Source organism: Babylonia areolata, chromosome 8, assembly GCF_041734735.1.
Source record: "Babylonia areolata isolate BAREFJ2019XMU chromosome 8, ASM4173473v1, whole genome shotgun sequence".
Classification (NCBI taxonomy): Eukaryota; Metazoa; Mollusca; class Gastropoda; order Neogastropoda; family Buccinidae; genus Babylonia; species Babylonia areolata.
The window spans coordinates 9,661,747-9,687,809 of NC_134883.1; the positions used below are offsets into that span (position 1 = coordinate 9,661,747).

Sequence of the window (26,063 nt, forward strand, 5' to 3'; positions counted from 1 at the left end):
AAAAGAATCAAACTCTTTGAATCAGTGAGTGCATGTACATGTGTGTGCACATGTTTGTGTGCATGAATATTAAGTCCATAAGTACATGTACATGTATGAGTGTTCATTATTTCCTGGTAATAACATGACGAGTCCTGATCTAAGCAGTCACTCTTTCTGTGTGAGAAGGCTGCACCTCCAATTGTTCACTCGTATCTACAACTACAGACTTTTGCATGTATTGATCTTTTTTATTCTGCCATTTTGGCAGCCATTCTCTGTTTTCAGAGGGTTTCAGACACAACAAAAACGAGCCAAAGGAAACCAACTCACTGACCCGACTTGAAGCATTTTAATATTTCACATACATATTCCACTCAAACACAATCAATTAGATTATAACAATATTTCCAACATTTACAGATGCACACTCCATCATGATAGAAACATGATTTTACAGACAGTCAGAAAAAACCACAGCAACTTGCTGCACACAGATATCAAACACAAGAACAGACTTTTCACAAGCACATCAACAAACAGCCAGTGAAATACACCTTTTCCACTGAATCTTACAGTTTCCAAATATCATTCTTCAGAGGAAAGGGAACAGGAAAAAAAAGCATAAATATCTAAGGTGATACATGGGATTTGAAGATCTAGCTCTAACAACTTACACTGCCCTGAACACTCACAGAGTACCTGTGCACAGTGTATGTACATAACCCATGATGATAAAACTCACCATTCATCTATGCTCAAAACAGAATCTCAATACCACACAGTACTTGCACATATCTGGACAAATCAGTGTGCACTGGGGCTATGTGTGTCCTCATGCAAAATCAACAGGAATGCTGGTGAATCACAAATGCAAACACAACCACAAGATCAGCTGGTCTGATCTTTAGTCATGAATGCTTTTTTGTTTCTCACCTTCTAGTAGCAAGGCAGACAGCACCAAATCTGTCCCTATCATAGACATGCAACTTGCATCACTGGAGTAACAGGATGCACGAGTGGAAATGACTGACTAATGTTTCACTGAAAAGTTTGCAGCTAGGATCCTGGGACTGCTTTTCATGAAGTGCATGTCTTATACACCAAAACTACTTAAAGGAAAAACAAAAACAAATACCCCACAAAAATGCCAATACCAAACCAAGGAAAAAAAAACATTTGAACAACAATAATGCCAATGCCAAACTCTGTGTAATATAGAAATGCCCCCACCCACGAAGTCATTCTAAATTGCAGGTGAGAGCAAACACTGCACTTCACAATTTTTTATATACATTCTTATGACAAGCGTAGTATTTAAAAGAAAAAAATGGAGTAGCAGTAATCCATTCTTATCTATTATGTTGAACTACAAGCAAGTGAAATTTAGTATAAAACATACAAACTAAATAAATATAAAGAGGTTATCTGCATACAAGTCAGATAAAAACAAACTTGGTAAAACAAAGTGGATCTTAGCAACTTCTACAGCACACACTGACACACAAAAGTCTCATTTTCACTAATCTGAAAAATAACGCATTTTAGCATCAAAACATATCACATGACAAACAAAACATAAAATTATTGGTCTTGACCAAAATGAAATTCTCCCCAAAGTAAATAAAAAATTCCTCATTAGAAGTCCTATCACTCTGTAACCAGTTCTTTTTTCTGTTCTCAAAAACAAATTTAAACCAGACAGCCTGCAGTACTTCATGTGGTGGAGTGTGTTGGTGAGTGAACATTTTTGCTTTTCTGATCGCAATTTGTGAAAACAAAGCCACAGTATAGGAAAACACCACCGTTGTCCCTAAATTGGATGCATGCTAACAGTTTGTTATTGTGACAATAACAAAGTTTAAATTCAAGAATGTAAAATGCTAAATGCATTTTATGGTTGCACTCAAAAAGTATTTGTGAACAATTTTATCCACATAAAATGGCAAACTGTATCTGATCTGTAGCAAAATGATACTGTGGCTATAATGTGAATCAGCCAAGTCCTCTGAACCATATCACTGCTTGTCTATTATTGTTCACAAAATTACCCAACCCCATTTCCACTCACATTCCACTGCACTGCATGCTATTCACTTCTAACTTCCAATACTGCATATTATGTACATACCTTCCCAATAACATCCATGTGAATTCAACTGTGTTAACGTGAAAGTCACAGGCACAAATAATGTAAATTTGATGCTGTCTATATAAATTCAAAGTTAAAAGTACAGACAATATATATCAATTATAAAAAAAAGAAAAAAGAAAAAGGAAAATAGGTTACAGGTCCAATAGCCTTTTACGGTTATCAGGGCTAGAATCATATCCAGTGTTTAGGAATGAGGAAAATCGGAGTACAGTGCCTTTCCCAAAGACACAACACCAGGCCGAAATGTGGAATCAAACCTTGACCACTGGGTCAGAAATCTGACGCATTACCGATTCTGCCACTGCACCTTTCTGGCTTTAATATCCATGAAAATGAGAAAACATGGATGTGAATTAATGCTGCAAACACAAAGTTAAAAAGTACAGGCAATACATATAAAAAATGAGCCTAAAAACAATTCACTGTTGACACCACCCCTTAAGGCCAGAGAATCACATGCTGCCAAGCACAGTCACACCAGCACAGACCATACTGGCCAGACAGGCAGGCCACACATCACCAGTTTGGGGCCAACCAGTTCAAGAACTTCAAGGCAATCTCGTAACCCATGAAACAGGCCTGCAACAACAAAAAAAGAATATTGGAAAAAGAATGTAAAATCACAAAGCTAGAAAATCATGTGTGTGAACCTGCACAAACAAAGGGACATGTTAACATACATGCTTGTGTGTGCTGGTGCACACACTTACAAACCCTTTGAAGTTCACATGCACACACATACACACACATATTTGCACACATAAACTCACTTATGCATACTCACATTTATATACACAAATTCATCAAACCCCAGATTGATGGGAACAAAAGAAACTAATCACCTGATTTTACAAGAAATTTTTAAAAATATATTTCTAGTTCCTGATAATGCTTTCTGTATGGAAAGAAAATAACAATGGATAATCAGCTATAATCATACATATATATAAATAAATATACATGTGCACAGGCGCAACAGCAACAATTTCGACAGTGGCATCAACTGATCCAAACTACCCATGGAAGTGGTGCTAGAGCTGGTGCAGGAGAATCAACAGACAGGCCTTAACCTTTGTTGTCAGCTGCTGATGAGCATGCTCAAAAGCACAGAGCTGTCACCAGTTGGAACCATCGCCAATCACACTTCTAAAAAATGCACAAACTGTTAGCCCATTCAGACCCATGCCTCTGTTATCTGATTACAGACAGTAGGGTTTGGCAGTCACGTGATCAAACTATGCAAAGTTAAAGAGCTGGCAGTCACATGACATTAAGAAAGATGAAAATCCCAATATTCTATTTCTAGCTTCTCAGGTCAAATCACACTTGTCTGAAACATACCCCCACCACTTAAGAATACATACAGATGGTTCTGTTCCAGATAATCAGTTTACTGGTTCTGGATAAACAATTCCTGCTTTGAAAATTGTAAAGTCATATCATATTGGAAAGGGCTTCTCAATTTTTACAGCTGAATTAATTGCCATTCTTATGGCATTAACATATCAAACTGATCTGCCCCCAAACTTGATTTATGTTTTATTTTGTGTTGATTCAAAATCAGTTTCAGTCCATCAAATCAAGTTTTACAAACATTAATCATTTTTTAAATAAGATTTTTGATTCACTGTATTCAAATAAGAGAAACTAGTATTGAAATGTGCTGGATTCCCTCACACGATGGGCTTATTTCTAATAAACGTGCTGATCATCTTGCAAAACTTGGAGCTAAAAATGCTTTAAATGCAATTGAACTTCCTCATTGTTTACCATCATCTGAAATGTGTAATATTGTTGAAATAAATATGTTAAATTCCTTTCTATCTTTAGAAATTAACACTTCTGCCTTATTAAATGCTAAAAGAACTGGCAGGGCTGTTAAGAGCATGGCATTCATGTTATTACTAAACGCCCCATACACAAAATATTGTGAAAATATTGAATGTATTTGCAAGGGTCATTTAACAGTAGAGCACGTTTTAACCAACTGTTTAGAAATGAAACCTTTTTTGCCTCTAGAAATTACTAAACTAGCCGCGCGAAATTTGGCCAAGCAGAGCAAACCAATAGGCCTAGTTTGCATCAGTTTGACATGGTACAGTATATGACACCAAATTATGTGTTAAATAGTCCAGTTGGTTGTTTATTGTAGGCCCCCACATCATCCTCTTTTCAAATAATAATCTATGAAGTATTGCATATAATATTTGATTATTGATTAATTTTCTGTCCTAATCCCGCTTCCCACATTCCCCATCTCACACACACACTCTTCCAATATTATGGTTTTCTTTCTCCAGTGACTGACACCCACCCTCTCCATTTTACATTTTGTACTCTATCTTTTCCACATTCTGTTCTCTCTCTTTTCCTTCCTCAATCCCCTCCCACTCGCCCCCCCCCCCTCCCCCTTCCACCTCAACCGCCCCCTTTTCAGTTGAATATTTCTTCCCCTGCCATTGATTTTCACAAATAATTAATGATAATAATAATCACCATTATGATAGAAAAATAAAATAAAATAAAATTTTAAAAATAATAATAATGATATTGTCATTTATTTTCAGTCTAATATCATCATCTTAGATGAACAGACTATAAATGATTAAACAAAACTTCTTCATTTGTGGGCTGCAACTCCCACATTCACTTGTATGTACATGAGTGGGCTTTAATGTGCATGACTGTTGTTACCCTGCCATGTAGGCAGCCATACTCTGTTTTGGGGGGTACATGATCAAAGCATACAGTTAAACTAAGACGGTGTCAACTCACAGCATTGGCGGGGAAAGCTCTCAGCATGACAGGGGTCACTCCACGGTACAAGGCCAGGATTCCATCCTCCCTGAGAAGCTCTCTGGCTACGTCACGGATACCATTGGGGTACTTTCCATGAGGAGCTGTGCCAAAAGAAACAGAATCTTTTTATTCTCTGGAGTTCTCTTGTGGTCAAACCCATTGGTTTAAAGCTATCATCGCTTAAGCATAAAACCAAACACAAGACAATAATAACAGCAACAAAAAACAGGAAACAAAAAAAGCTAAATGAAAAATGTCAATTAACTAAAGAAAAGGGTGACAACTCAACCAAGAAAGAACAATGCAAAAATACATCAAAATATACAAAAATGTACATTTTATTCCTGCCATTCTTTCTTCTTCTTTTTTTTTGTTTGTTTGTTTGTTTTTACCTGTGTTATATATTATCATTATACAAAGTTTTGGGTTTTTTTTCACCATACAAATAGATATGTAGATATATCTTCTTCGTTCGTGGGCTGCAATTCCCACGTTCACTTGCATGTACACGAGTGGGCTCCTATGCATTTTATGTAGATGTATAATTTCTTCTTTTTTTTCTTCAGACATTTTAGATGTTAGTACTTTTAAAACCAAGGAAATTGCAAATAGTAGTTGGCTTTTTTTTTTCTTATTCTTTCTCTCTCTCTCTTTTTATTTATTTATTTTTTTTTATAGGTGACATTCTGCAACTTTTCCATGGCAGCCTGTGGACAAAGAAGAGTACCAAAGTTTTCCTGAGAACCAACTGACCTGTCTGAAGACGTGACTTGAGCACATCAGGAGGAATAGCCACCATCCAGTTAAAGATACCGGCCATACCCCCAGCGAACAAGGTGCGTCCTATACTCAGCTCTCCACGTCTGGAAAAAAGGCAACAGAACGATCTGAACAAAACCGAACAAGCAAAACTATGTGAATGCGCAAATGTATGGCCCCATTCCTAAGCACACCAAATCATATGCACAAGCTTACATGTTACATGTTACACACAGGTACTGGAGATAATTCAAATATAATGACAGAAAGGAACAAGTGCCTCGCAATCTGTTACACTACAGTCTCTCCATCAGCTTCACCTTGGCTGTCTTTTCAGCCAGCTTGATTTACCAAGTTAAAATGAAAAGCTGAAGCTGGGATGAGAATTCGTTCTGTGTGTCAGTCCGAAAATACTGTACTTCCTTGACAATGGAGACTAAAACAATAGGAAATTGCCTCTTTCAAGACATTCCTTTGCTGTGATTTCAAACAACAGTCTGAATAACCCCATGCCTGTGAAGAGAAAGGAAACTGTTGCTGTACAAGGAATAAAAAAAAAAAAAGCTATTTGACACTTGGGAGCTTCTTTTCGTATGTGTTTTGAAATTTCCCTGCAGTTGGTAACCAAGGACAACAAGGTTTTGACAGTCCTCATCAGACAAAATAACAGTCACTTCTGATGATACAAATATACAGTGTACCCCCCCCCCTCCCCCTTTCCCTTGTTAAGTCACCCAAAAAGAAAAGAAAAAAAGAAAAAAAAAAAGAAAGAAAGAAAAGCCGAGCTCCCTTTTGAATCCAGCACATCCAAAGCAATCAAACAATCATACAAGTCTCTATAATTTTCACAGCAAGCACCAGTACGCCATGAACTGCCGTCACTGTTTTTTCCCCAACACTTACTGGTGCCCAGACGGGGTGAGCACGTGCTGCAGCCACTCATAGGTCATGAAATACATGCCGGAGGCCGGCACATCACGCAGCAGGGTGGCAGCGGTGCCGCGGTACACCCCACGGATCCCACCCTCCTTGTACAGCTTCTTGGCGCAGTCCACGGGGCCTGCGTACTTTCGCTCCTTGCCACCAGACGCTTGCTGGATCTGATTAACAGACACACAGCCTTCCCATACAGAGTCGAAACTGAACTGATTGTTGTTTTCTAACCCTTCTTTTTCTTCTTCATTCGTGGGCTGTGACTCCCTTGTTCACTTGTATACATGAGTGGGCTTTTATGTGTATGACTGTATTAACCCTCACCATGTAGGCAGTCACACTCCATTTTCAAGGGGGTAGGGGGTTGTACATGTCGGGTATGTTCTTATTTTTGTAGCCCACCAAATGCTGACATGGATTACAGGATCTTTAACATGCGTACTTGATCTTCTGCATGCGCATAGAGACAAAGGGGGTTCAGGTCTGCACACCTGTTGACCTGGGAGATGGGAAAATTCTCTTCCCTTTACCCACTGGGCAATGTGACTGGGATTTGAATGCTTTAACCACATGGCTGTTGTACCCATTGATCTAATCCCTTGAAATGAACATTTTGTTTATTCAATAAATTGTCCTTGTCCCATACAGCCAGTGATGGTAGGGTACAGCTCTGTGTATTTCCTAACAGAGAATGATGTGTACAAGTGACTGTTATCAGTGATTCCAAAAGACAAAACAACATAAGTTCTATTCAGGAAAAAAAACGAAAAGTGATTTATTTTTAATAAAATCGGTAAAAAAGCAAGGATTCTGGGAAAAAATCAAAGCAACTGTCACTGTGTTCCATACACATTTCTACATAAAATCATTTCTCCCATGGGATAGATTTCACTGTGGCATATTTCAATGTACTACAAACACAAAGTTCTACACTCAATTACACACATGCACACACTCGCAAGCACACTCACACACAGACACACACACAGATATATTTATATGCACACAGGCACAGCCACATGCACACAAAAACAACAAAAAGAACTCAAACCTAAATGCTTGTTTTTATTCTTGTCAACAGTTCATTTACCCGAATATTGCAATAGATAAACTTCAAATATCAACTTACCCAACTTTCTAGTTCCAGTCACATGACTCTCTTTCAATAAAAGTAACAGGACTAAGTAATTGCAGCTTCTGGTATCATCATTAATACCATTTTCCTGGTACATGTAACAACACACAGGACTTGCAGATAATTTTTAAGCCATGGGAAATGTGAACTGTTCTTCTGATAAAACCTGTGCCCCCAACCCCACCCCACCCCCCCTCCAAAAACCCATACTTTTACTGCTGATAAGACATGGTACATATAAACTCTTCAAATTTCAAGACATCACACATGTGAAACTCTTCTACTGATAAGACAAGTAACACTACAGACAAGTCTCCAGACGAAGAAGCACAAACCTGAAGCAGACACTTGATTCTTTCACCAGGAGCCATGATGACTGTGGTGAAGACACCTGCCAGCATACCTGCTTTGAACAGCTGGAAATACCTGAAAAACAAACCAAAGCCATGATGACTGTGGTGAAGACGCCTGCCAGCATACCTGCTTTGAATAGCTGGAAATACCTGATAAACAAAACAAACTTTATACACACTGTTTCATTCTCGATACATGTATTGCCATTTATTTCTGCCTTCAAATAAATCTAATATGTGAATGAATGCCTTATTTTCTAAAGCCGTATTTCAATTCTATTCATTACAGCAACAGCTCTCTCAGGCATTAACAGGATCAATATATCTTATATACCATTCTTCAGCACAAGCAGATTCCTGTTTCACAGTTTGTATACAGCTCATCTCTTCTGATAATGTTATTTGTAGAAAATAAACAAAAATAACCTCAAACCACAGTAATCTGGAGGAACATGGTAAATTCTGTGTGTTGAGATGCTGTGGTTCTGATAACTCTTTTCAGCAAAATCAATCTTGTATCAAAATATCGACAAACAAGCACTTGACAGTCAACTGGCATAAAACTTTCCAAGATGACTAAGTGGGCGGCAAAATGAAGAAGTTTTGTGTAAGCCAGGCATCCAAAGTTGTAACAAGCCTTGAACATAGTATGTTTAATTTTCATTTTCAAACTATATTCTGAACCATAGATTCAACAACAGTATCTGCTGGCGGTGATATATTATAATCTGCAGTACTAAACAGACTTACGTCAATTCCTGGTCGGGGTGCTTCTGCTGAAGTCGGCGCCCCACGCCATAGCCGAAGAAACAGATGGCAAAGATGGGGGCCACTCCTGCCACAGGGGCACCCATTCCTTTGTACAGGCCTCTCACCCCCTGCAGGGACACACAGACAAAGCTGCTTCTTCAACAAAACACAAACCATTCCCCTTTTTTTCTTTGAAGATTATTATCATAGAAAGTATATTGAGTCGGCAAGACAGTGGGGTCTGAAAGAGGAGGACAGACCAGTAGAGAGACAGACAGACACAGAGAGAGAAAGAGAGAGAGAGAGAGAGAGAGAGAGAGAAAGAAAAGCAAGGAAGATACTGACAAATCACAAAGGACATACAATGCAAATGAACTTTGAAAAGGTCATAAAAAAGCGCCCAATCACTTTGATCTCTCACATTGCAAAATCAAACTAGATATAACCTTATCTCAAAATATAGGCATGAATAGTTAGCTGTAAGATTTTCATTGTATCTTTGTAATCTTGAACAAATATCATATTCTGAATGAAAACATACATATAAAAAAATAAAATTCTGCAGCAATCCTATCGAAACAAAACTGGCGGCTGCATAACAGCTGCTGAGAAACTCCTGGCCAATGACAGACAAAAGCATGCATTACAGAAGGTAATATTCATTATCACATACTTAAAAAAAATAGATAAAGTAATAAATAACTTACTTCTTTCATGATAGTTTGACGAGCACAATCAAATGTCCCGGAGTACCTTGGTCTCTCTCCTGGTTTTGGTTTGGGCATTGTCTGCAGCCGCACCTAAAACAACATGAAAAAAAAGTTCAGTAAATGACTAAGTCTCTCTACAATTCTTTCCCAGCCAAGTCAAACTGACCATATGAACTGTACACATATCAAAACATACCATTAAAAAAAACAATACCAAAATTTCATGCCAGCAACCACGCAAATCAATCATCAGCATGATATTTGGTTCTGGCCTCTTTTTGAGCTGTGCATGGGCATACCTATCACAGTAATATATTTATGGGTTGTTTTTTGTGTGTGTACGCACTCCTGTAAGAAAGAGAGATAGTGTGTGTGTGTGTGTGTGTGTGTGTGTGTGTGTGTGTGTGTGTGTGTGTGTGTGTGTGTGCGCGCGCGCGCATGTGCGTGTGTGTGTGTCTGTGTGCATCTGTGTACCTGTGCATGTACATGAATTTTATAATTAAAAGTGTGTGTGAGAGGAAGACATAGTTGTGTACTCAAGAGACAGCAATGTGTGTGTGCATTGTTACATCTAGTTATAATTAATACAGTTCTGGTGTAGTAGTCATAATTACCTGTTGAGAATGGTAGACATCAATGTCATAATATCCTACATTAACTGCGTATTTATTATTATTATGACACTTGTCCCTTTAGCAACCCACTGTCTCTGAGTCTCCCTACGTCATTTATCCCAGCAGCAACCCACTGTTTCTGTCTGAGTCTCATGCTCAGTTTCTGTGTGTCCTGCCTTTACGATTTTCATGATCATTGGTGATTGTACTTGGCAGCCTTATTTTGATGATCTAATTCTAAATCATGTTGTTTTTGTTTTGTTTTTCTTTTCTTTTTCTAATCTAACTCAATAAATTTCAATGACAGGCATGATGATTTATACTTCATATCAGAAAATGCCCACTTGAATAGTTGAAAAATAATTCTGCTCTTTCTTTATGTTTATGTAGTCACATGTACACATGTGAACGTGTGCGTCCATGTGTATTCTGTGCTACTGCTAGTCTGTTTGAGTGTGTGTGTGTGTGTGTGTGTGTGTGTGTGTGTGTGTGTGTGTGTGTGTGTGTGTGTGTGTGTGCGTGCTTTGAACCTGTCAGCTGTCACTTTTCCACTTCATCACAAACATGACTGATAATACTAATAGCATAGATGATAGATATTAGAAGTGTGTGTGTGTGTGTGTGAGCATAGATATTAGAAGTGTGTGTGTGTGTGTGTGTGTGTGTGTGTGTGTGTGTGTGTGTGTGTGTGTGTTGAACCTGTCAGCTGTCACTTTTCCACTTCATCACAAACATGACTCATAATAGCATATATATTAGAAACATTGTAATTAACAATAATGATGCTAATTAATTAAGCCTGCATGTGTGCCTGTGTGTGTGTGTGCAGGTTATCCACTCGACTCCAAATGGCTAAACAAGAAACCACTTTTGCCATGCGCAGTGATGGATAAATCAGCCAATAATGCTGACCGCCGTGAAGGCATGGCTGTGCTGGCTGAGATCTGCACCCATAATGGGGCACTACTATAAAGATTTTACACCGAAGCAGTTATACAAGTCATGAAGAAGACCACAGTCACACAAGCACCATCTTACTGGATGATTAAAAACCCCTGTCAAAATGAATTACGTTTGTAGTCCTGCTGGCCTCATAGTGTCATATGTATGTTCATTTGCACAACTGCACTCTGCAGTGTGATTTATCTATATATAATTGTATTATGTTTTATGATGTTGAAAAAGTATGCCAGCCCAGATGCAGTTGATCTCTGTGTTTGCTTGATCTAGCAATATGACAAATTTTACCTCACTCTCAAAGTTCACATGTATATTTTTTAGCATCAATTTAGTTCCATCTCTGTTCAAATCATGTCAACTAAGTGACACACACACGCACGCGCGCGCGCGCGCGCACGCACACACACAAACACATACAGAAACACATAATATTATTAAGATAAAAAAAAATTATGCACAAAATACACACACACATAATGACATATATAGACATACTGTTCGGTACGTGTGCATTCATCACACAGTCTTAACATATTCTCACACAAAGTAAAATATAAAAAAAGAAAAAAAGAAAAATACGGAAGAACAAAAGAATGCTTTGGGTCCTGTCATACATGTATCCATGGGGTCAAAGTCCGCACACCTGAGCTCTCCTCTCAAGTGAACTATCAGAGAGAAGCACCGGCAGTGTAATAACAATGAATTTTGAATGAAACAACGCATAAAAAGTGAAAACAAACCTTGATTGTGTCAAGTGGATGTCCCGCGACCACGCAACAGACCCCACCAAACCCGCCTGCCATGAAATCTTTTATTGGGCTTGCTTTCGGCATGGTTGACGTTGCTCTGTTGCCGACCCAGCAGATTGTGAAGAACAAGACGGTCGCGCACACACCCGAAGGGAGGTTATTTTCCGGTTGTCATTAACTTCCTGTTGTTTCGGCCAGAACCCACAGTTGTTACAACACACACACACACACACACACATACCCAGAGAGAGACAGAGACAGAGAGTGCGGTTACTTAGCATCCCTTTATACTCAAAAGCTACTGAGAAAGCGTAACCTAAAAATATAAACAAGGCTTTCCAACAAGATATGACAATAAGAAAAAAGAAAATACCAAAAAAAACAACAACAACAACAACAAAGAAATAAATTTAAAAACAAAACAACCCCCCCCCCAAAAAAAACAAAAAACAAAAAAAAACAAAAAACAAACAAACAACAAAACAAAAACAAAAACAAAAAAACAAAACCATGGAATCATTTCTTTCATAAGTGTGTTGTTTTTAATGTATAAGAAGTTTGAAACTGTCCAAAATGAGTGGAAGAATGCAAGTTTCATTTCATGAAATATAAACGATCCAGGGAATTAGAAGCCTGATAATCTAACTTTACTGACTCAAAGAAGATCGTCACTTTGTTATTTGTAGTATATTTGAATCAAGTGAATGATTGGGGATGAATGCCGTTATTGATCTTATGACGAGCAATACAATTGATTTAAACAAAATGCCACCTTATTTTTTGGCTTCTGCAAATACATATCTTGTGTGACCACAGGTTATCCAGGTAATGGAAAACTTTTAAAAAGGGTTGACTGAGGTGACAGCATCAGTGTCACTTGCATGGTCATGATCCTTAGAAAATTATCTTATTCGATCTAATCCTCGAGTCATGAATGGCGTCTTAATAAACTGCTGCATTGTTAAGTGCTTGTCGTGATACAAAGCTAGATAACTTGTAACAAAATAAAATTAAAAAAACATACAAGTTTAGCAAATGGTTCTAATAAGACAGTAGTGGAAATTTATAAATTCTGATCAGACAAATTTGATTGGTGGAGTGCCTCAATGAAATTAAGAATAAGCATTGCCGTACTTTATTAAAACTCTATAAATGACTTTATGAGAATGATAAAGAGCATAATTATGTTAAATACTTGCTGGTGACACATAAAAAAAATCACATCAATAATGTTGTTTTGAAAATATGCAGCATGGTTTAGATAGTTTGGTTAAAATGTCAGAAACATGGAATTCATAAACTTCAAAATGTGAAGTGGTGCACAATCAGTGAAGGAAGAATCACTGCAGCAAAAGTTATGAAGACCGATATGGTGTTGGCCGCCGGCTCTACTGTCACTTAGTTTTCTTCTCCATCTGATTTCATGAGCTGTAATTTGCAGTATATACCATACGTGCTGGCTTTCCATGTTTATCTGTCTGGCAAACGGTCCATATTCTCTGACTTAGACCTGACAACCGGCAGCATATCAGTATAAATCATTTCCATCCAGATTTTCAGTTTTTACAGCAAGAAGCAATTTTTGAGAGAGAGTGATGTCTTTTCTCTTTCACGTTCTTATTTCACACTTACCACACTTCCTCGACTTGTTTCAGCACATTTTCCTGTAGTAAGCGGCGCACAACACGCACAATAAGTTTACTTCTAAACGTGTGAGTAAAATAAGAGTATGATACGAGCCTTTTGGAAACAATAGATAGTGTCGTCAAACGCATTTAACTGACTGACACACTAAAAACACATTTTCAGATGTGTTGAAGTAGATGTACGGGTTGTGTCGACATGTAACAATGCTGGTTGAGCTGCACAAGTTTGGTGTGTATCAAAGGAGTGCTATGTGAATCGACTCTCTCTCTCTCTCTCCCAATGCGGCCTTTATAATTGTTGTTGTGATATATATGATTTAATCAAGCCCAAACTGAACTTGCTTGATCTTCCATTTGCAAACAGCCTGAGTTAGTGCACACTCATACTTCTGCTGTGTGACTGAATGTTTTCAGGCAAGTTATGAAAATAACATGTTTGCCAACAAGAGGATGAATTACCTGATCGAGCCAGCTTTCATCACCATTCAGGAACTCGCGGTGAGCGATGCATGACATGCCGGGAAGTCGCAGAGTGAATCAGATGCTTTCAGTAATTTATCATCTGTTTTGCTTCACTGACCAGGCAGGCATTCATTAAAAACTTTTTTTTCTAATTACTTTTTTTTCAGTTTAAAGTGGTCAGTGTTTTATCTTAGCGGTAATTTGGTGCAATATTGTACTGTGCACAAGAATGTGTGTGTGTGTGTGTGTGTGTGTGTGAGAGAGAGAGAGAGAGAGAGCGGGGGTGGGTCAGTGTGTGTGTGAGAGAGAGAAAAGCCCAGGGGTGGGGGTAGCAGGGGGGGTTCGCAAGTACATCAATAGTGTGTGTACGTGCGCCAGCAAACGTCAGTGCTTTGTGTTTAAGCATTGGGAGAGGTGCAGGGGTGGAGGGAACGTTTGGGTATGTCTTCGTGCTTTTATTTTGTACTTTTACGTGCCTGCAAAGAAATTTTTCTGAAGTCTGAAGCAAGGTCTTTGAATCTTGTTACGTGGCCATACCAGCGTAACTTTTTCATAACTGATGTCAGCAGATCTTCATAAGGTCCAATGTGCTGCTTGATGGTTTGGTGCACACGTTCACTGGTGATATGATCAGTGTATCTGATGTTTAGTAGCGTACATGCAATAACATCTCAATTCCATTGCTTGAATTCCTCTTTCCAAATCCGCCATGAGGGTTACGTCTTGCATGAACCCCTCCATTACACATATGAGGCAGAACTCACTGGGTTAACCATTTCTGTTCAGCAAGTCGAAAAACTTCTCAAGACCCTGAAGACAGGAAAAGCTCCAGGCCCAGATGGCATCAGTCCCCTCCTTCTGTCAGAAGCTGCGGAGGCCCTAGCAGTTCCAATAACGACACTGTTTCAGAAATCAATGGAAGAAGGAAAGCTCCCAGTGGAATGGAAAGAAGCATTTGTGACTCCAATTTTTAAGAAGGGAAGTAAGATCTTGGCAAATAATTACAGACCTGTGAGTCTCACATGCATTCTCTGTAACGTTCTTGAGACATTGGTAAGGGACCATCTCAAGACCAACAACCTAATCAACGAAGAACAACATGGCTTTGTTCAGGGACGCTCATGTGCTACGCAATTGTTGGATGTATTCGATAGCTGAACAAGAACCCTAGATAGAGGTGGCTCCAATGATGCTATTTATATGGATTACCAGAAAGCGTTTGATAGCGTCCCGCATCGCAGACTTGTCTCTAAGATCCATGCACATGGAGTATCAGGCAGGGTATTAATCTGGATCCAGGACTTTCTGTCTCAAAGGAAGCAGAGGGTGGTTGTGAATGGAACAACATCACAGAAGGCAGACATCACAAGCGGTATCCCACAAGGTAGCATTCTAGGACCCCTGCTTTTCCTGTTGTACATTAATGACCTTCCTAGCAGAGTGAAGAGCAATGTGAAATTGTTTGCCGATGACACAAAGTTGTTCACACAGAGTGACCAAGTAGGTGCTTCACAAGTCCTCCAAGATGACCTAGACAACCTGACAGCAGTGGTCTAGAGAGTGGCTCCTCCACTTCCATCCAGAAAAATGCAGTGTAATAAAGCCAGGAAACTGCAAATTGGAAGCAATTTACTACATGAAAGGGAAAACTAACAGTGGGGAGGAATACAACCTGGCACTTGCTGAGAGTGATGTGGTGAAAGACCTGGGAGTGTACATTGACAACAAGCTGGATTTCAACTGAGACGCATGTGGCAACAGTTACTGCAAAGGCTAACAAGATGGTTGGTATAATCAGGCGTTCCTTCGACTACATATCTGAAGACCTGTTTGTTCGATTGTTCAAATCCCTGTTAGACCCATTTCAGTTGGAATATGGACATTCAGGTCTGGAATCCGCAGTCAAAAACATTGTGCAGAGAGGTGGAAGATGTCCAGCGACAGGCAATGAAACTGATTGGTCATTGGAACAACAAGCCTTATCATGAAAGACTCGCTTTCCTTAAGCTACCTAGTCTAGAACACAGGAGGCAGCGGGGAGATATGATTGACTGCTATAAATACATACACGGAATCTACAAGACCACAAATCCTGAACTATCATCTGCAGTAAGTAGAGACAGAAGAGGTAACAGTTTAATGCTAACTAAATCACATTGTAGACTGAAAGTGCGCAGTTCCTTCTTTACTGAGCGAGTCGTTAATAAATGGAATGGTCTGCCAGACAGTGTTATGACTGCCCCAACCATGTCATCTTTCAAGACTAGGTTAGACGCTCTTTGGGCCAACTCTCCAAGTATTTATGATCCAGTATGCTATCATTAGGCCACGCATGCTGGTATACTGTATCTAATTGAACGACAAGCAGGCCTTCACAGGCCTCAAACGTCTGATTCCAGTTCACGTTCAAGATGGAATAACCAGTGCACTCAGGAGTCTGAACTTGTGTTTCATAGAGACATTACGGTCTTTCCATACAGGTTTCAGTCTGGACAATGCTGTTGTCTTTGCTACCCTTGAGAGGATTTCTAGTTTAGATCCATCACTGCTGATGACGGATCCCAGGTAAGTGAACTGTTGAACAGTTTCTAGCTTCTGTCCCTGGACAGTTGTATCAGCAGATCAGCAGTGACGGTGGTGTTGTGGCTCGCCATCAACTTGGTCTTTCCGGCACTGATTTCCATGCCATATCTTGTCAATGTTTCATCCAGTCTTTTTAACAAGCTGGGCGAGTTCTTGCTCACTACCTGCTACACCGTCAGTGTCGTCTGTGAAGCAAAGACTCGTGATGGTTCTTCCTCAAATGCTGACTGAGATTATATGATTTTCAAGCGCATAAGTCATGATGCATTCCAGGAAAATGTTGAACAGCATGGGAGAACGAAGACAGTCCTGATGGACTCCAACTGAACCAGTTTCCAATAGCACCATGTGTAAGTACTACACTGGTTGCTTTGGAGTATAGTTGCTAGATGGTGTTGATAAGCTTTTGCCTGTTGTAAAAAATAAAATAAAATAATCACTGTGACCCATAGTGCTTGCTGCCAGACTCTGCCAAACGCCTTCTTGAAGTCTATAAAGACATGGCAAAATTCTCTCTGGTGTTGGAAGTGTTTTTTGCAAAGGGTGTGCAGGTTAAAGATCTGTTCAATGATAAACGTAAACTGATATACACAAGCATGAGAATGCACATGCACACAGACATATTGTGTTGCCCCCTGATCATTAAAATTGAAACAACACACACACACACACACACACACATTGTAATAAAATACCAATCATGTAAAAGTTAGAATGTTTATTGTCAAGAAACAACAGTTGCATTGCTGAATATGTGGACAAGAAAAAACATCTTCAAACTTGAGATTCATGTAAGTAGAACCAGAGTTTATGAATAGTTTACATTTTCACACAAATCAAATACTGATCATCCTGGTGAAGAACATAAACTCACAGAAATCGGATTTATCCTGAGATGAACACATATAAAAGAACAGTGTATTTCTCAAGATCTTTGGATTGTATTTTCCCCCAAATAACATTGTACAAACGTGACACTGTCTATTAGCTATTGGGTTTTTTTTGGTTTTTTGTGGTTTTTTTCACTCTAAAAATTACCACGAGCAACACATATGTAAATGCTAAAACAGTCTGCTGTCAATATTATTAAATAGAATGATTAAGTAAACGAATTAATAAGGATTAAAAAGAATACGAATAAAAAGCCTTAGTCAGATTATTACATTTTCATCCCTTTCTATGAACTGTTTATTGTTTTTGTTGCTTATACATAGTTATAGTCTTTCTATAAGCTAAAACTGAGTGAAAGACACATCTGAATCACTTTCAACACATATATGATGAATAAAACAAAAGTAAATATCCAAAGCAATGTCTCAATATAGTGTCAGGAATACAAACCGTTCACAACATGAATTTATTGAAAACAAAAAAGGGTCAATCAATTCCAACAATGTGTATAATAATGGTCCTGAATAGACATGAAATATGATAAAAATATGTTTCACACCCATGATCCTAACAACAACAAAACCTATACAACAACAGCAGCAAAGATATGTAAACTACTATTGGACATGACCTTTGAGCAGTATCTCTCCATTAAAATCACATTATGAATATACATGCCAACAATGTGCACAAATGAAAGGTAAAAGCCTTTCAGTTTCACTGACCAGAAAAATGCAGGCCAGATGCAAAAAAAAGCAATACTTCTGCAGCAAAAATGTACAGCAAATATTACTTGTTTGTAACCCACACTGTCAACAATACTTCCTGTTCCAATGCAACATTTACATAAATACACCCGCAGCTGACAAATCAGGGCACATCTAAAGGCACAGTATCAATATGAAGCAGTATCATAGATTTTTAGACTGCAAGTAAATGTGCAGACTTTGGCATGGTCTGAGTTGCAGTAGTCTTCAATTTCCACGTTGTCTATAACCTTGATCATTTGTTGAAATCTTAAAACTGTTTTCACTTTCATTAATCAAAGAGACAAATAGACAGGCACGTATACAAAGATTTTTTAGTAACTTTAAGAATATGTGTTGTCTGATTATCTTTTCCTGATGTCGTTGCCATACATTAATACAAACATAATGTCACTACAGGGTCATACCAGCAATTGTAATTTATATTGATGCAAAATGATAATATCTATTGTGGTTTTAGATGTATTGGTTTTTGTTTGCTTTTTGCATTACCGGTGAATACCAGGTAACACCTATGAAATAGATACTTTTTCTGAAAGCCTGTAAAAAATTTCAACAACCTTTTTCCTGGCTAAAAGAAAGATATTTGATCTCTGATGAAAGTAATGTAGCTATGTCAACTTTCACTTAAAAAAAAAAAAAAAAAAGTACACTTGAAGGAAATGACAGCTGACTTGTGGAGTATTTGTCCACAATGGAACACTAAATATGTATGAAATAAATAAAGAAAAAATCACAAACCAAAAACCCCAACCCCAACTGCACAATATTGCTCATATGAGCACTGGGCTTCACTTCAAACTGGAGATGTATGCTACATAAATGTTGCATTAATCATCAGTCACAATTTAGTCACCACCCCTACAATACATTGGCACAAATTTTATCCCCCTGCCCCCTCTGTTTTTTTGTTTTTTGTTTTGTTTGTTTTTTTGTCTGTTATAGATAGAGGCAACCAAAAATGGTCTGAACATTACCATTTTTAACTTGATTAGAGGGCATGATAAAAAAAAACTATATCTTTATGGATAGTTTTCTGGATATAGAAACTGGTACATCTTAACTGAACAGAAAGGTTTTGCAATTTGTATCATTTTCATTGTGCTGACAAAGAAGAAGGTCAAACAAGTGAGACTTTCTAATAAAGAATTTAAGGGAAATTTCTTCAGAAGTAGGAACTGAAATGTTCAGACTGCAAATGCAAGAGGGCAAAGATTGCAATCTTTGTTGATCTCTGAAGATTTAAAAAGTGCTCTATGAGGTGCACCTTTAAACAATGATAGGCTTGTGGCCAGTAAAGTTAAGGAAGGCTTTCAACCCCTTAATGGAAATCCCTGTGGTCGCAGTGTTCACCAAAGGATGGAAGAGTAAACACTTCTCCCCTCCACCCTGCGCGGCATCTCCACCTTCCGCCTCAGCCTCGCTGCTGCCCCCTGCTGACTCTTCCTCCCAGAACTTGCGATCCAGAACCAGTTTCACCTTTTGCCCAGGATCATTGATGAGACCAAAAACCGACACGCTACCTTGCTTAAGACCCAGTGCTTCGGTCAGCCTTTCCTCAGAAGCAAAGCGAAAGCCTCCAGACACACCCACTTGCTTGGCAAGCTCATTCAGCTTCGTATCTATGAAGTGTGGTGCGCAGTACAAGTACAGGTTTTTCTTCTTGTCGTTCAGAAAAAGATTCTTGGCAAAGATCCCATCCATTGAAGCAACCAAGGGAAGAGCTTGCTCCACTGTGAAAACCTGAAATCATATACACAAATAACTATGCTCAAGGCAGAGGTCAATAAAACTGACTGGCACTCAATTAGATAATGAAGTCCTGCCTGTATATAAGCAGAAGCAACAGAAAACGGTTAAATCATAACACTCATAAAGTTTATTGTTACAAATTTATTTATTTATTTATGTACGCTTATCTATTATTTATTTACCTTTTTTTTTCTCAAGGCCTGACTAAGCACGTTGGGTTACGCTGCTGTTCAGGCATCTGCTTGGCAGATGTGGTGTAGCGTATATGGATTTGTCTGAACGCAGTGATGCCTCCTTGAGCTACTGAAACTGAAACTACAAAGAGAACACAATCATATTCCCACAGAAAATGACTTCTGAAAAATTAATTCTCACAAACTATTATCATAATACCACCTCAAAATCCTGTTACTGGCGTTAGCCAGATCTGCAATCAAGGAATGAAAAACTGATAGTGAACAGCCACCATCAAAGGGAATATGTTACACTGTAAGTGTACACACACACACACACACTGTATATAACATTATTGTTTTTGATTTCCTTGCAAATATATCATGCAGATTAGCAAATAACCTGTGTGTGAGTGAGTGAGTGAGTGTGTGCGTGTTTGTGTGTGTGTGTGTGCGCGCGCGCATGTGTGCACATCTATTGTGTGCCTAAGTGAATGTTTGTTTCACATTGTAACGCTAACTTCTGTTGTGTGCGTGTGTGCTCGCGGTGTGTGTATGTGTGTGTGTGTGTATGTGTCCGAACGACACAGCACTAGAACCATGGACACTACAATTCACTAGATATCAGCGTCCATACTAAAACGCAGCCCATAGCACCCATAGCACCTGTAAACCACAGCCTCCTCATCCACAAACTGAAACATTACGGCGTCCAAGGAAAGATCAACAAATGGATAGGAGCTTTCTTGAAAGACCGGCAACAATCAGTGGTAGTGGAGGGCGCAGCTTCCAGCCAGGTCAGCGTGAAGTCTGGGGTCCCACAAGGCTCTGTTTTAGGGCCAGCGCAATTTTTGGGCGTACATCAATGACTTGCCAGAAGAACTCTCCTCACTGACACGTATGTTTGCTGATGACACAGCTGTCTACCGTTTAAAGGCCTCCAAAACTGATCAAAACTTACTTCAGGAAGACCTCAAGAAGCTAGAAGCATGGGAGCACAGCTGGGACATGGCTTTCCATCCTGGAAAATGTACTATTCTCCCAGTTACAAAATCATCCTGTCCTGCAAAATCCGACTATACCCTCCACAACCATATCCTAGAAACTGTTTCTACCTCAAAATACCTAGGCGTTACCATCACAAGTGATCTCAGCTGGGACCTGCACATCAACACCATTTGTGCAAAAGCCAATAAAACCCTCGGCCTCCTCAGAAGAAACCTGAAGATCCCAGCAGTGGGCCTCAAAGAAACAGCATATAAGACTTTCGTCAGACCAATCTTGGAGTACACGTGCACCGTATGGGACCCGCATACCCAAGACAACATCAAGAAGATCGAAGTTGTCCAGAGACGAGCAGCACAGTTTGTGGTCAACCGGTACCACAACACATCTAGTGTCACCGCAATGATCGACAGACTGCAACGGCCGACTCTGCAGCACAGACGGAAGGTAGCTAGGCTTGCCATGCTACGGAAAATAATGGACGAAGAGGCGATCGTCAACAAAAGCTGCATCGTGCCAGCCCCACTCAGACAAAGAAGGAAACATTCTCGCCAGCTCAACCAGATCCAGTGTAAAACCCAATACAGGCAATATTCCTTCTTCCCCAGAACGATACGTGACTGGAACAACCTGCCTGAAACAGCTACAGCAGCAGACACCTTGGACACCTTTGAGTCTAGGGTGCCCCCCAATCAGTAGTTAATTAGATAACAGGTCCCCTACCCGTCCCCCCCCTCCCCCCCCCCCCCCCCCCCCGCCCCCGTCCTCCCCACCCCTCTCTTACCCTAATATTTTTGGGTTTTTTAAAATTATTTTTTGGGGCCTTGCTGTCTTTGATCCGCAAGGGACCGGCTAGCTCGGAAGGGCGAAAAGTGAAGTGATAGTAGCCTGCCGGAGAACCCACTTAGAGTAGGACTAAGTTTTCATCCTCACTAATAGGTCTGTCACTTTCTGTAGCTTGTTTTTCTTTCATCGCAACCCAACAAAAACGGCGTAAAAATCAAATTGATGATTGTGGCCGTCAACGCAGTGAAAACATGAAAACCTGCGTAATCGTGACACGTGCCAGTGCCGCAATAACATGCGTACAGTTTCATAGATATTTCAATACGGTCTGGAAGCTTCGCTTAGTTTTTCAGTCTGGTCAAAAAAAGTCTAACCGCTTCATGATCGATAGTAGCTGCACTGATTCCAAGTTCTTCCAGTTTTGCAAGAAGATCGCTCTTGGTTTTCGGGGCCTCCATGGTGCGCGTCGACGTCGTGCAGGAAGTAATGACCTAATTATCACTGGAACTCTGACAGGGTCAGAAACATCCAATACACTTCCGGTGCAAATCGGATGCAGTAAAGATACAGTGAGACAGGTCTTGGACACTATATTATTAATGTTTCGGGATTTCTAGTGTCTATGGACATATTGTTAGAAAAAAAACCCAGAAAACAACAACAACAAAACCCCACTCAACATACAAACATCACGAAGTGTAAAGTGATGGTTTTTATTAATGGATAATGAAATACAGGCATATAATTTTTCACCAAAATACAGTTAGAAACAACAATACACATGCAGGTGAATGCTTCCTAGTTTTATCTGATTTCACACACATATATATATATATATATATATATATATATATATATATACATACATATATATTGTCTCTCCTTCCCAATCAATAAGCTTTAGTCAACTAGTCACGGTACTCTGGAATCAGTATAGTGTCTTAGTGGAATCATTTGTTGGAGAAAAAGGTGGCTGAGGTCCTGGATGACAGAAGAAAAAAAGAGAGAGAAAGACACAGGGCTCAAAAGAGACATAAATAAAACACTACTGACCACATGCACATTGTAGTACACACGCACGCCGCACACACACACACACACACACACACACACACACACACACACAATGCTCCAAACTATTTGCTAAAGAAACTTCAAAGTATAGACTGTAAAGCATATAGACTTGCCCTTGGTGTACCTTTCCATGCATCGACCCTCGGAACATACAAAGAAATAGGTGTACTACCTTTAGATGAATACCGAAACCTCGCATGTGCTAAATACGTACTGAGAAGCTCAACAACTGAAAATTATACATCAGAGGAAGTAAAAATTACATCCGAAAACAACTTCCCCAAAAGAGCTAAAAACATATCTTATTTAACACCCATTGGCACGTTTGTATCAAACCTGTTCGAAAAATCTTAAATTAATTCAGATGACGTAGACACACGGAAGACCGTAAGTCCATACCCCATCTGGGAGATGAATCAGTAAAGCACATTTTGATGTTAATCATACTGACATTAAAAAGAATGAAAATCCGAATATCATGGCAACGGAAGTCCGAGTACACCTTCAAAATAGATACTGTGATCAGTTACAGATCTACACAGATGGCTCACTATTAGACATGGCCAAGCAGGTTCAGCTTTCGTTATACCAGAAATGAAAACGGAAAGATCATACTATATTGGTAAAAACCGTTCAATATTCACTGCTGAACTTATTGCTGTTCTTATGGCTCTAAATCGGCATATTCTTGATCTTCCAAATTGCCTTCTACAAGTCTTGTTTCGCGTTGATTCCAAATCTGTATTATGTGCTTTAAACTAATCAAATTGTAAGAACAAATTTAAAATTATACTAGAAATCAGCCACATTTTACATTTTTTAAGCTTGAAAGGAACACATATTACGTTTTGCTGGGTTCCTTCACATCTCGGTATTCTCTACAATGAATGGGCTGACAGGGCTGCAAGAAAAGGTGCAAAAAACGAACAGGGAACCATAGAACTTTATGTGCCTCTGTGGTCTGTACAAGAGGGTTATCGAATACTAGAAAAAACATCGTGGAACAACCTGAAGTCAGAGAATGATACCAGGAAAACGGCAAAGCTTTAAACCATAGTGTAATTAATGTTCAACAACCGGGAACTATCAATCAGTCAAATACATACAGTAATTCAATAAGATTAAGGCAGCTTCATACATTATCAAACAGGATAAAATTGAATGCTTTTATAACAAAGTTCAGCAAAGATGTCAGACGCATATGTGGAGAACATATTTCTAGCAACCATGTTATATTCGAATGTCAGAATCTAAAATGTTTTTTGCCAGACTTCACCAAAAGTTCTTTTGAATGTGTTATTAACAATTCCAGTATGTTATTTGTTATTGCAGAAGGTTTGCTGCATAGTCCTATAGGACATTTTGTTATAGATGTTATAGTTGTTTGATGTTGGCGTTTATAACGTTTCCATTTTTCCTAGCGTTGTCTCTCCCTATTCACCCTCTACACATACACACACTTTTACCCCTCCCCCTCTCACAGCCCCTACCCCCACGTTTTTTTGTTCAGTTTTTTGGGTTTTTTTTTTCCCCCGTCTAATATCACTTCAAGTGGAAAGACGTTAAACTGAAGACAACAACAACAACAACAACACACACACACACACACACACACACACACACACACACACACACACACACACACACACACACACACACACACACACACACACACACACACACACACACGCACGCACACGCACACACACGCACGCACGCACGCACAAACACACACTCACACATTCACGCGCGCGCAGAGAGAGAGAGAGAGAGAGAGAGAGAGAGAGAGAGAGCAAAATCGATCGTGACCTCGTTTGCAATTTTGTATGTATTGCGTAAAAAGATGACAAATTTGGTAAATAGATAGAGCAGGCTCCACCCACATGACCATAACAATGGCGAGTTCAGTGTTGAAATTAGCAACGTTGTGTGCTGTTTTGTTTTCCTCAGCAGCTCAGTACAAACCCACATGGGAATCGTTGGATTCTCGTCCCCTTCCAGCATGGTATGTGCATGTATTTTCCTTTTCAGTAACATTGATTTATGATGTTTCTGTCAATGCTTGTTAGTTTTTACTTTTTATGAGGAAATAAATTAGTGTTCTCATATTAAATATAATGAATCATGCGCTTCTTAACAAACACCCACACGCACGCACGCAAGCACACACACACACACACACACACACACACACACACACACACACACACACACACACCTACACCCTCCACCCCTCCAACCCCCAAACTCCCACCCACCCACCACCACCTCCCACCTATCCCCTCACACGCACAACACACGCACAGTGTTCTGTCAATGTTAATTATTTATCATTAATCCTCTGCACTCTGATTGGAGCATTAGGTGCAAAGAAATCTTCTTCAGTCATTTCTGCCTTTAACTATCCAGCTGATTTCATTAGGTCTCACATGCTGTTTTCATCTCCTCTTCCACTTATCTTCCCTGTGTGTCTTGTGGTCTGCCTTTCTTTCTTTTGCATGGTGGTGCCCATATGAGGACAGCATTTAGATGTCAGGTTTTGTCCATTTGCTTTTGTGTTGATACAATTATATCAAATCTGGTTTTATGAATAATGTTGTATGTTTGCAATTTTGTTTGTATTCATTGAATTTGCAAGTTACATGTATTTAATTAATGAAATATTGTAATGTGTAAGAACCACTTCTTTTGGAAATCCTGACTCAGTTGAGAAGGTCCTTACTCTTTGAAATGACATACTGGACTCTCACTATCTTCAAGCATCACATATTTTTCAGGTGTAATGTTTTTCCAATATAATAGATGTGTATGCTCATGTGCATGTGCACGCGCATGCACTTACTCTCTGTGTGTCTCTTTCTCACTTATTCATACTCCAGTATGTTAGTTTTTTTTGACACACACACACACACACACACACACACACACACACACACATATATATATATAGGAGTTATCCTGATCTCAGTTGAATAGAAAGGAAAATGTGATGTGTGTAATTATATGTATATATTCTAGTTTTTATGTA

General features: G+C 39.2%; 3 protein-coding genes across 3 annotated transcripts in view; 1 reads left to right on the forward strand and 2 right to left on the reverse strand.

The window, feature by feature from the left end:
• Positions 1-316: 316 nt before the first annotated feature.
• LOC143284522 (mitochondrial carnitine/acylcarnitine carrier protein-like) lies at positions 317-12,034 on the reverse strand. The gene is made up of 8 exons (XM_076591232.1): positions 11,888-12,034; positions 9,571-9,663; positions 8,864-8,991; positions 8,096-8,186; positions 6,596-6,792; positions 5,687-5,796; positions 4,910-5,034; positions 317-2,713 (listed from the first exon to the last, which is right to left on the reverse strand). The coding sequence occupies exons 1-8, from the start codon at positions 11,978-11,980 to the stop codon at positions 2,651-2,653; spliced, it is 900 nt and encodes a 299-aa protein (XP_076447347.1). The 5' UTR covers positions 11,981-12,034; the 3' UTR covers positions 317-2,650.
• A 5,256-nt stretch (positions 12,035-17,290) lies between these two features.
• On the reverse strand, positions 17,291-22,462 carry LOC143284524 (putative prolyl-tRNA synthetase associated domain-containing protein 1). The gene is made up of 2 exons (XM_076591234.1): positions 22,336-22,462; positions 17,291-19,988 (listed from the first exon to the last, which is right to left on the reverse strand). The coding sequence occupies exons 1-2, from the start codon at positions 22,417-22,419 to the stop codon at positions 19,515-19,517; spliced, it is 558 nt and encodes a 185-aa protein (XP_076447349.1). The 5' UTR covers positions 22,420-22,462; the 3' UTR covers positions 17,291-19,514.
• Positions 22,463-24,909: 2,447 nt separating this feature from the next.
• LOC143284523 (alpha-L-fucosidase-like) overlaps positions 24,910-26,063 on the forward strand; it is a 12,305-nt gene continuing 11,151 nt past the window's right edge. Inside the window, exon 1 of the mRNA XM_076591233.1 lies at positions 24,910-25,040. Within this exon, the coding sequence (XP_076447348.1) occupies positions 24,919-25,040 (122 nt within the window). The 5' untranslated portion in view covers positions 24,910-24,918. The remainder of the gene's footprint in view (positions 25,041-26,063) is intronic.

Excerpts from the sequence above, each read along its gene's own strand:
- LOC143284524 (XM_076591234.1), bottom strand. The coding sequence starts at position 22,419 with ATGGAGGCCCCGAAAACCAAGAGCGATCTTCTTGCAAAACTGGAAGAA. Across the intron at positions 19,989-22,335 it reads CTACTATCGATCATGAAGCG|GTTTTCACAGTGGAGCAAGC; the intron begins GTTAGACTTTTT and ends ATATGATTTCAG.
- LOC143284522 (XM_076591232.1), bottom strand. The coding sequence starts at position 11,980 with ATGCCGAAAGCAAGCCCAATAAAAGATTTCATGGCAGGCGGGTTTGGT. Across the intron at positions 9,664-11,887 it reads ATCCACTTGACACAATCAAG|GTGCGGCTGCAGACAATGCC; the intron begins GTTTGTTTTCAC and ends ATGTTGTTTTAG. Across the intron at positions 5,035-5,686 it reads CAAGTCACGTCTTCAGACAG|CTCCTCATGGAAAGTACCCC; the intron begins GTCAGTTGGTTC and ends CTTTTGGCACAG.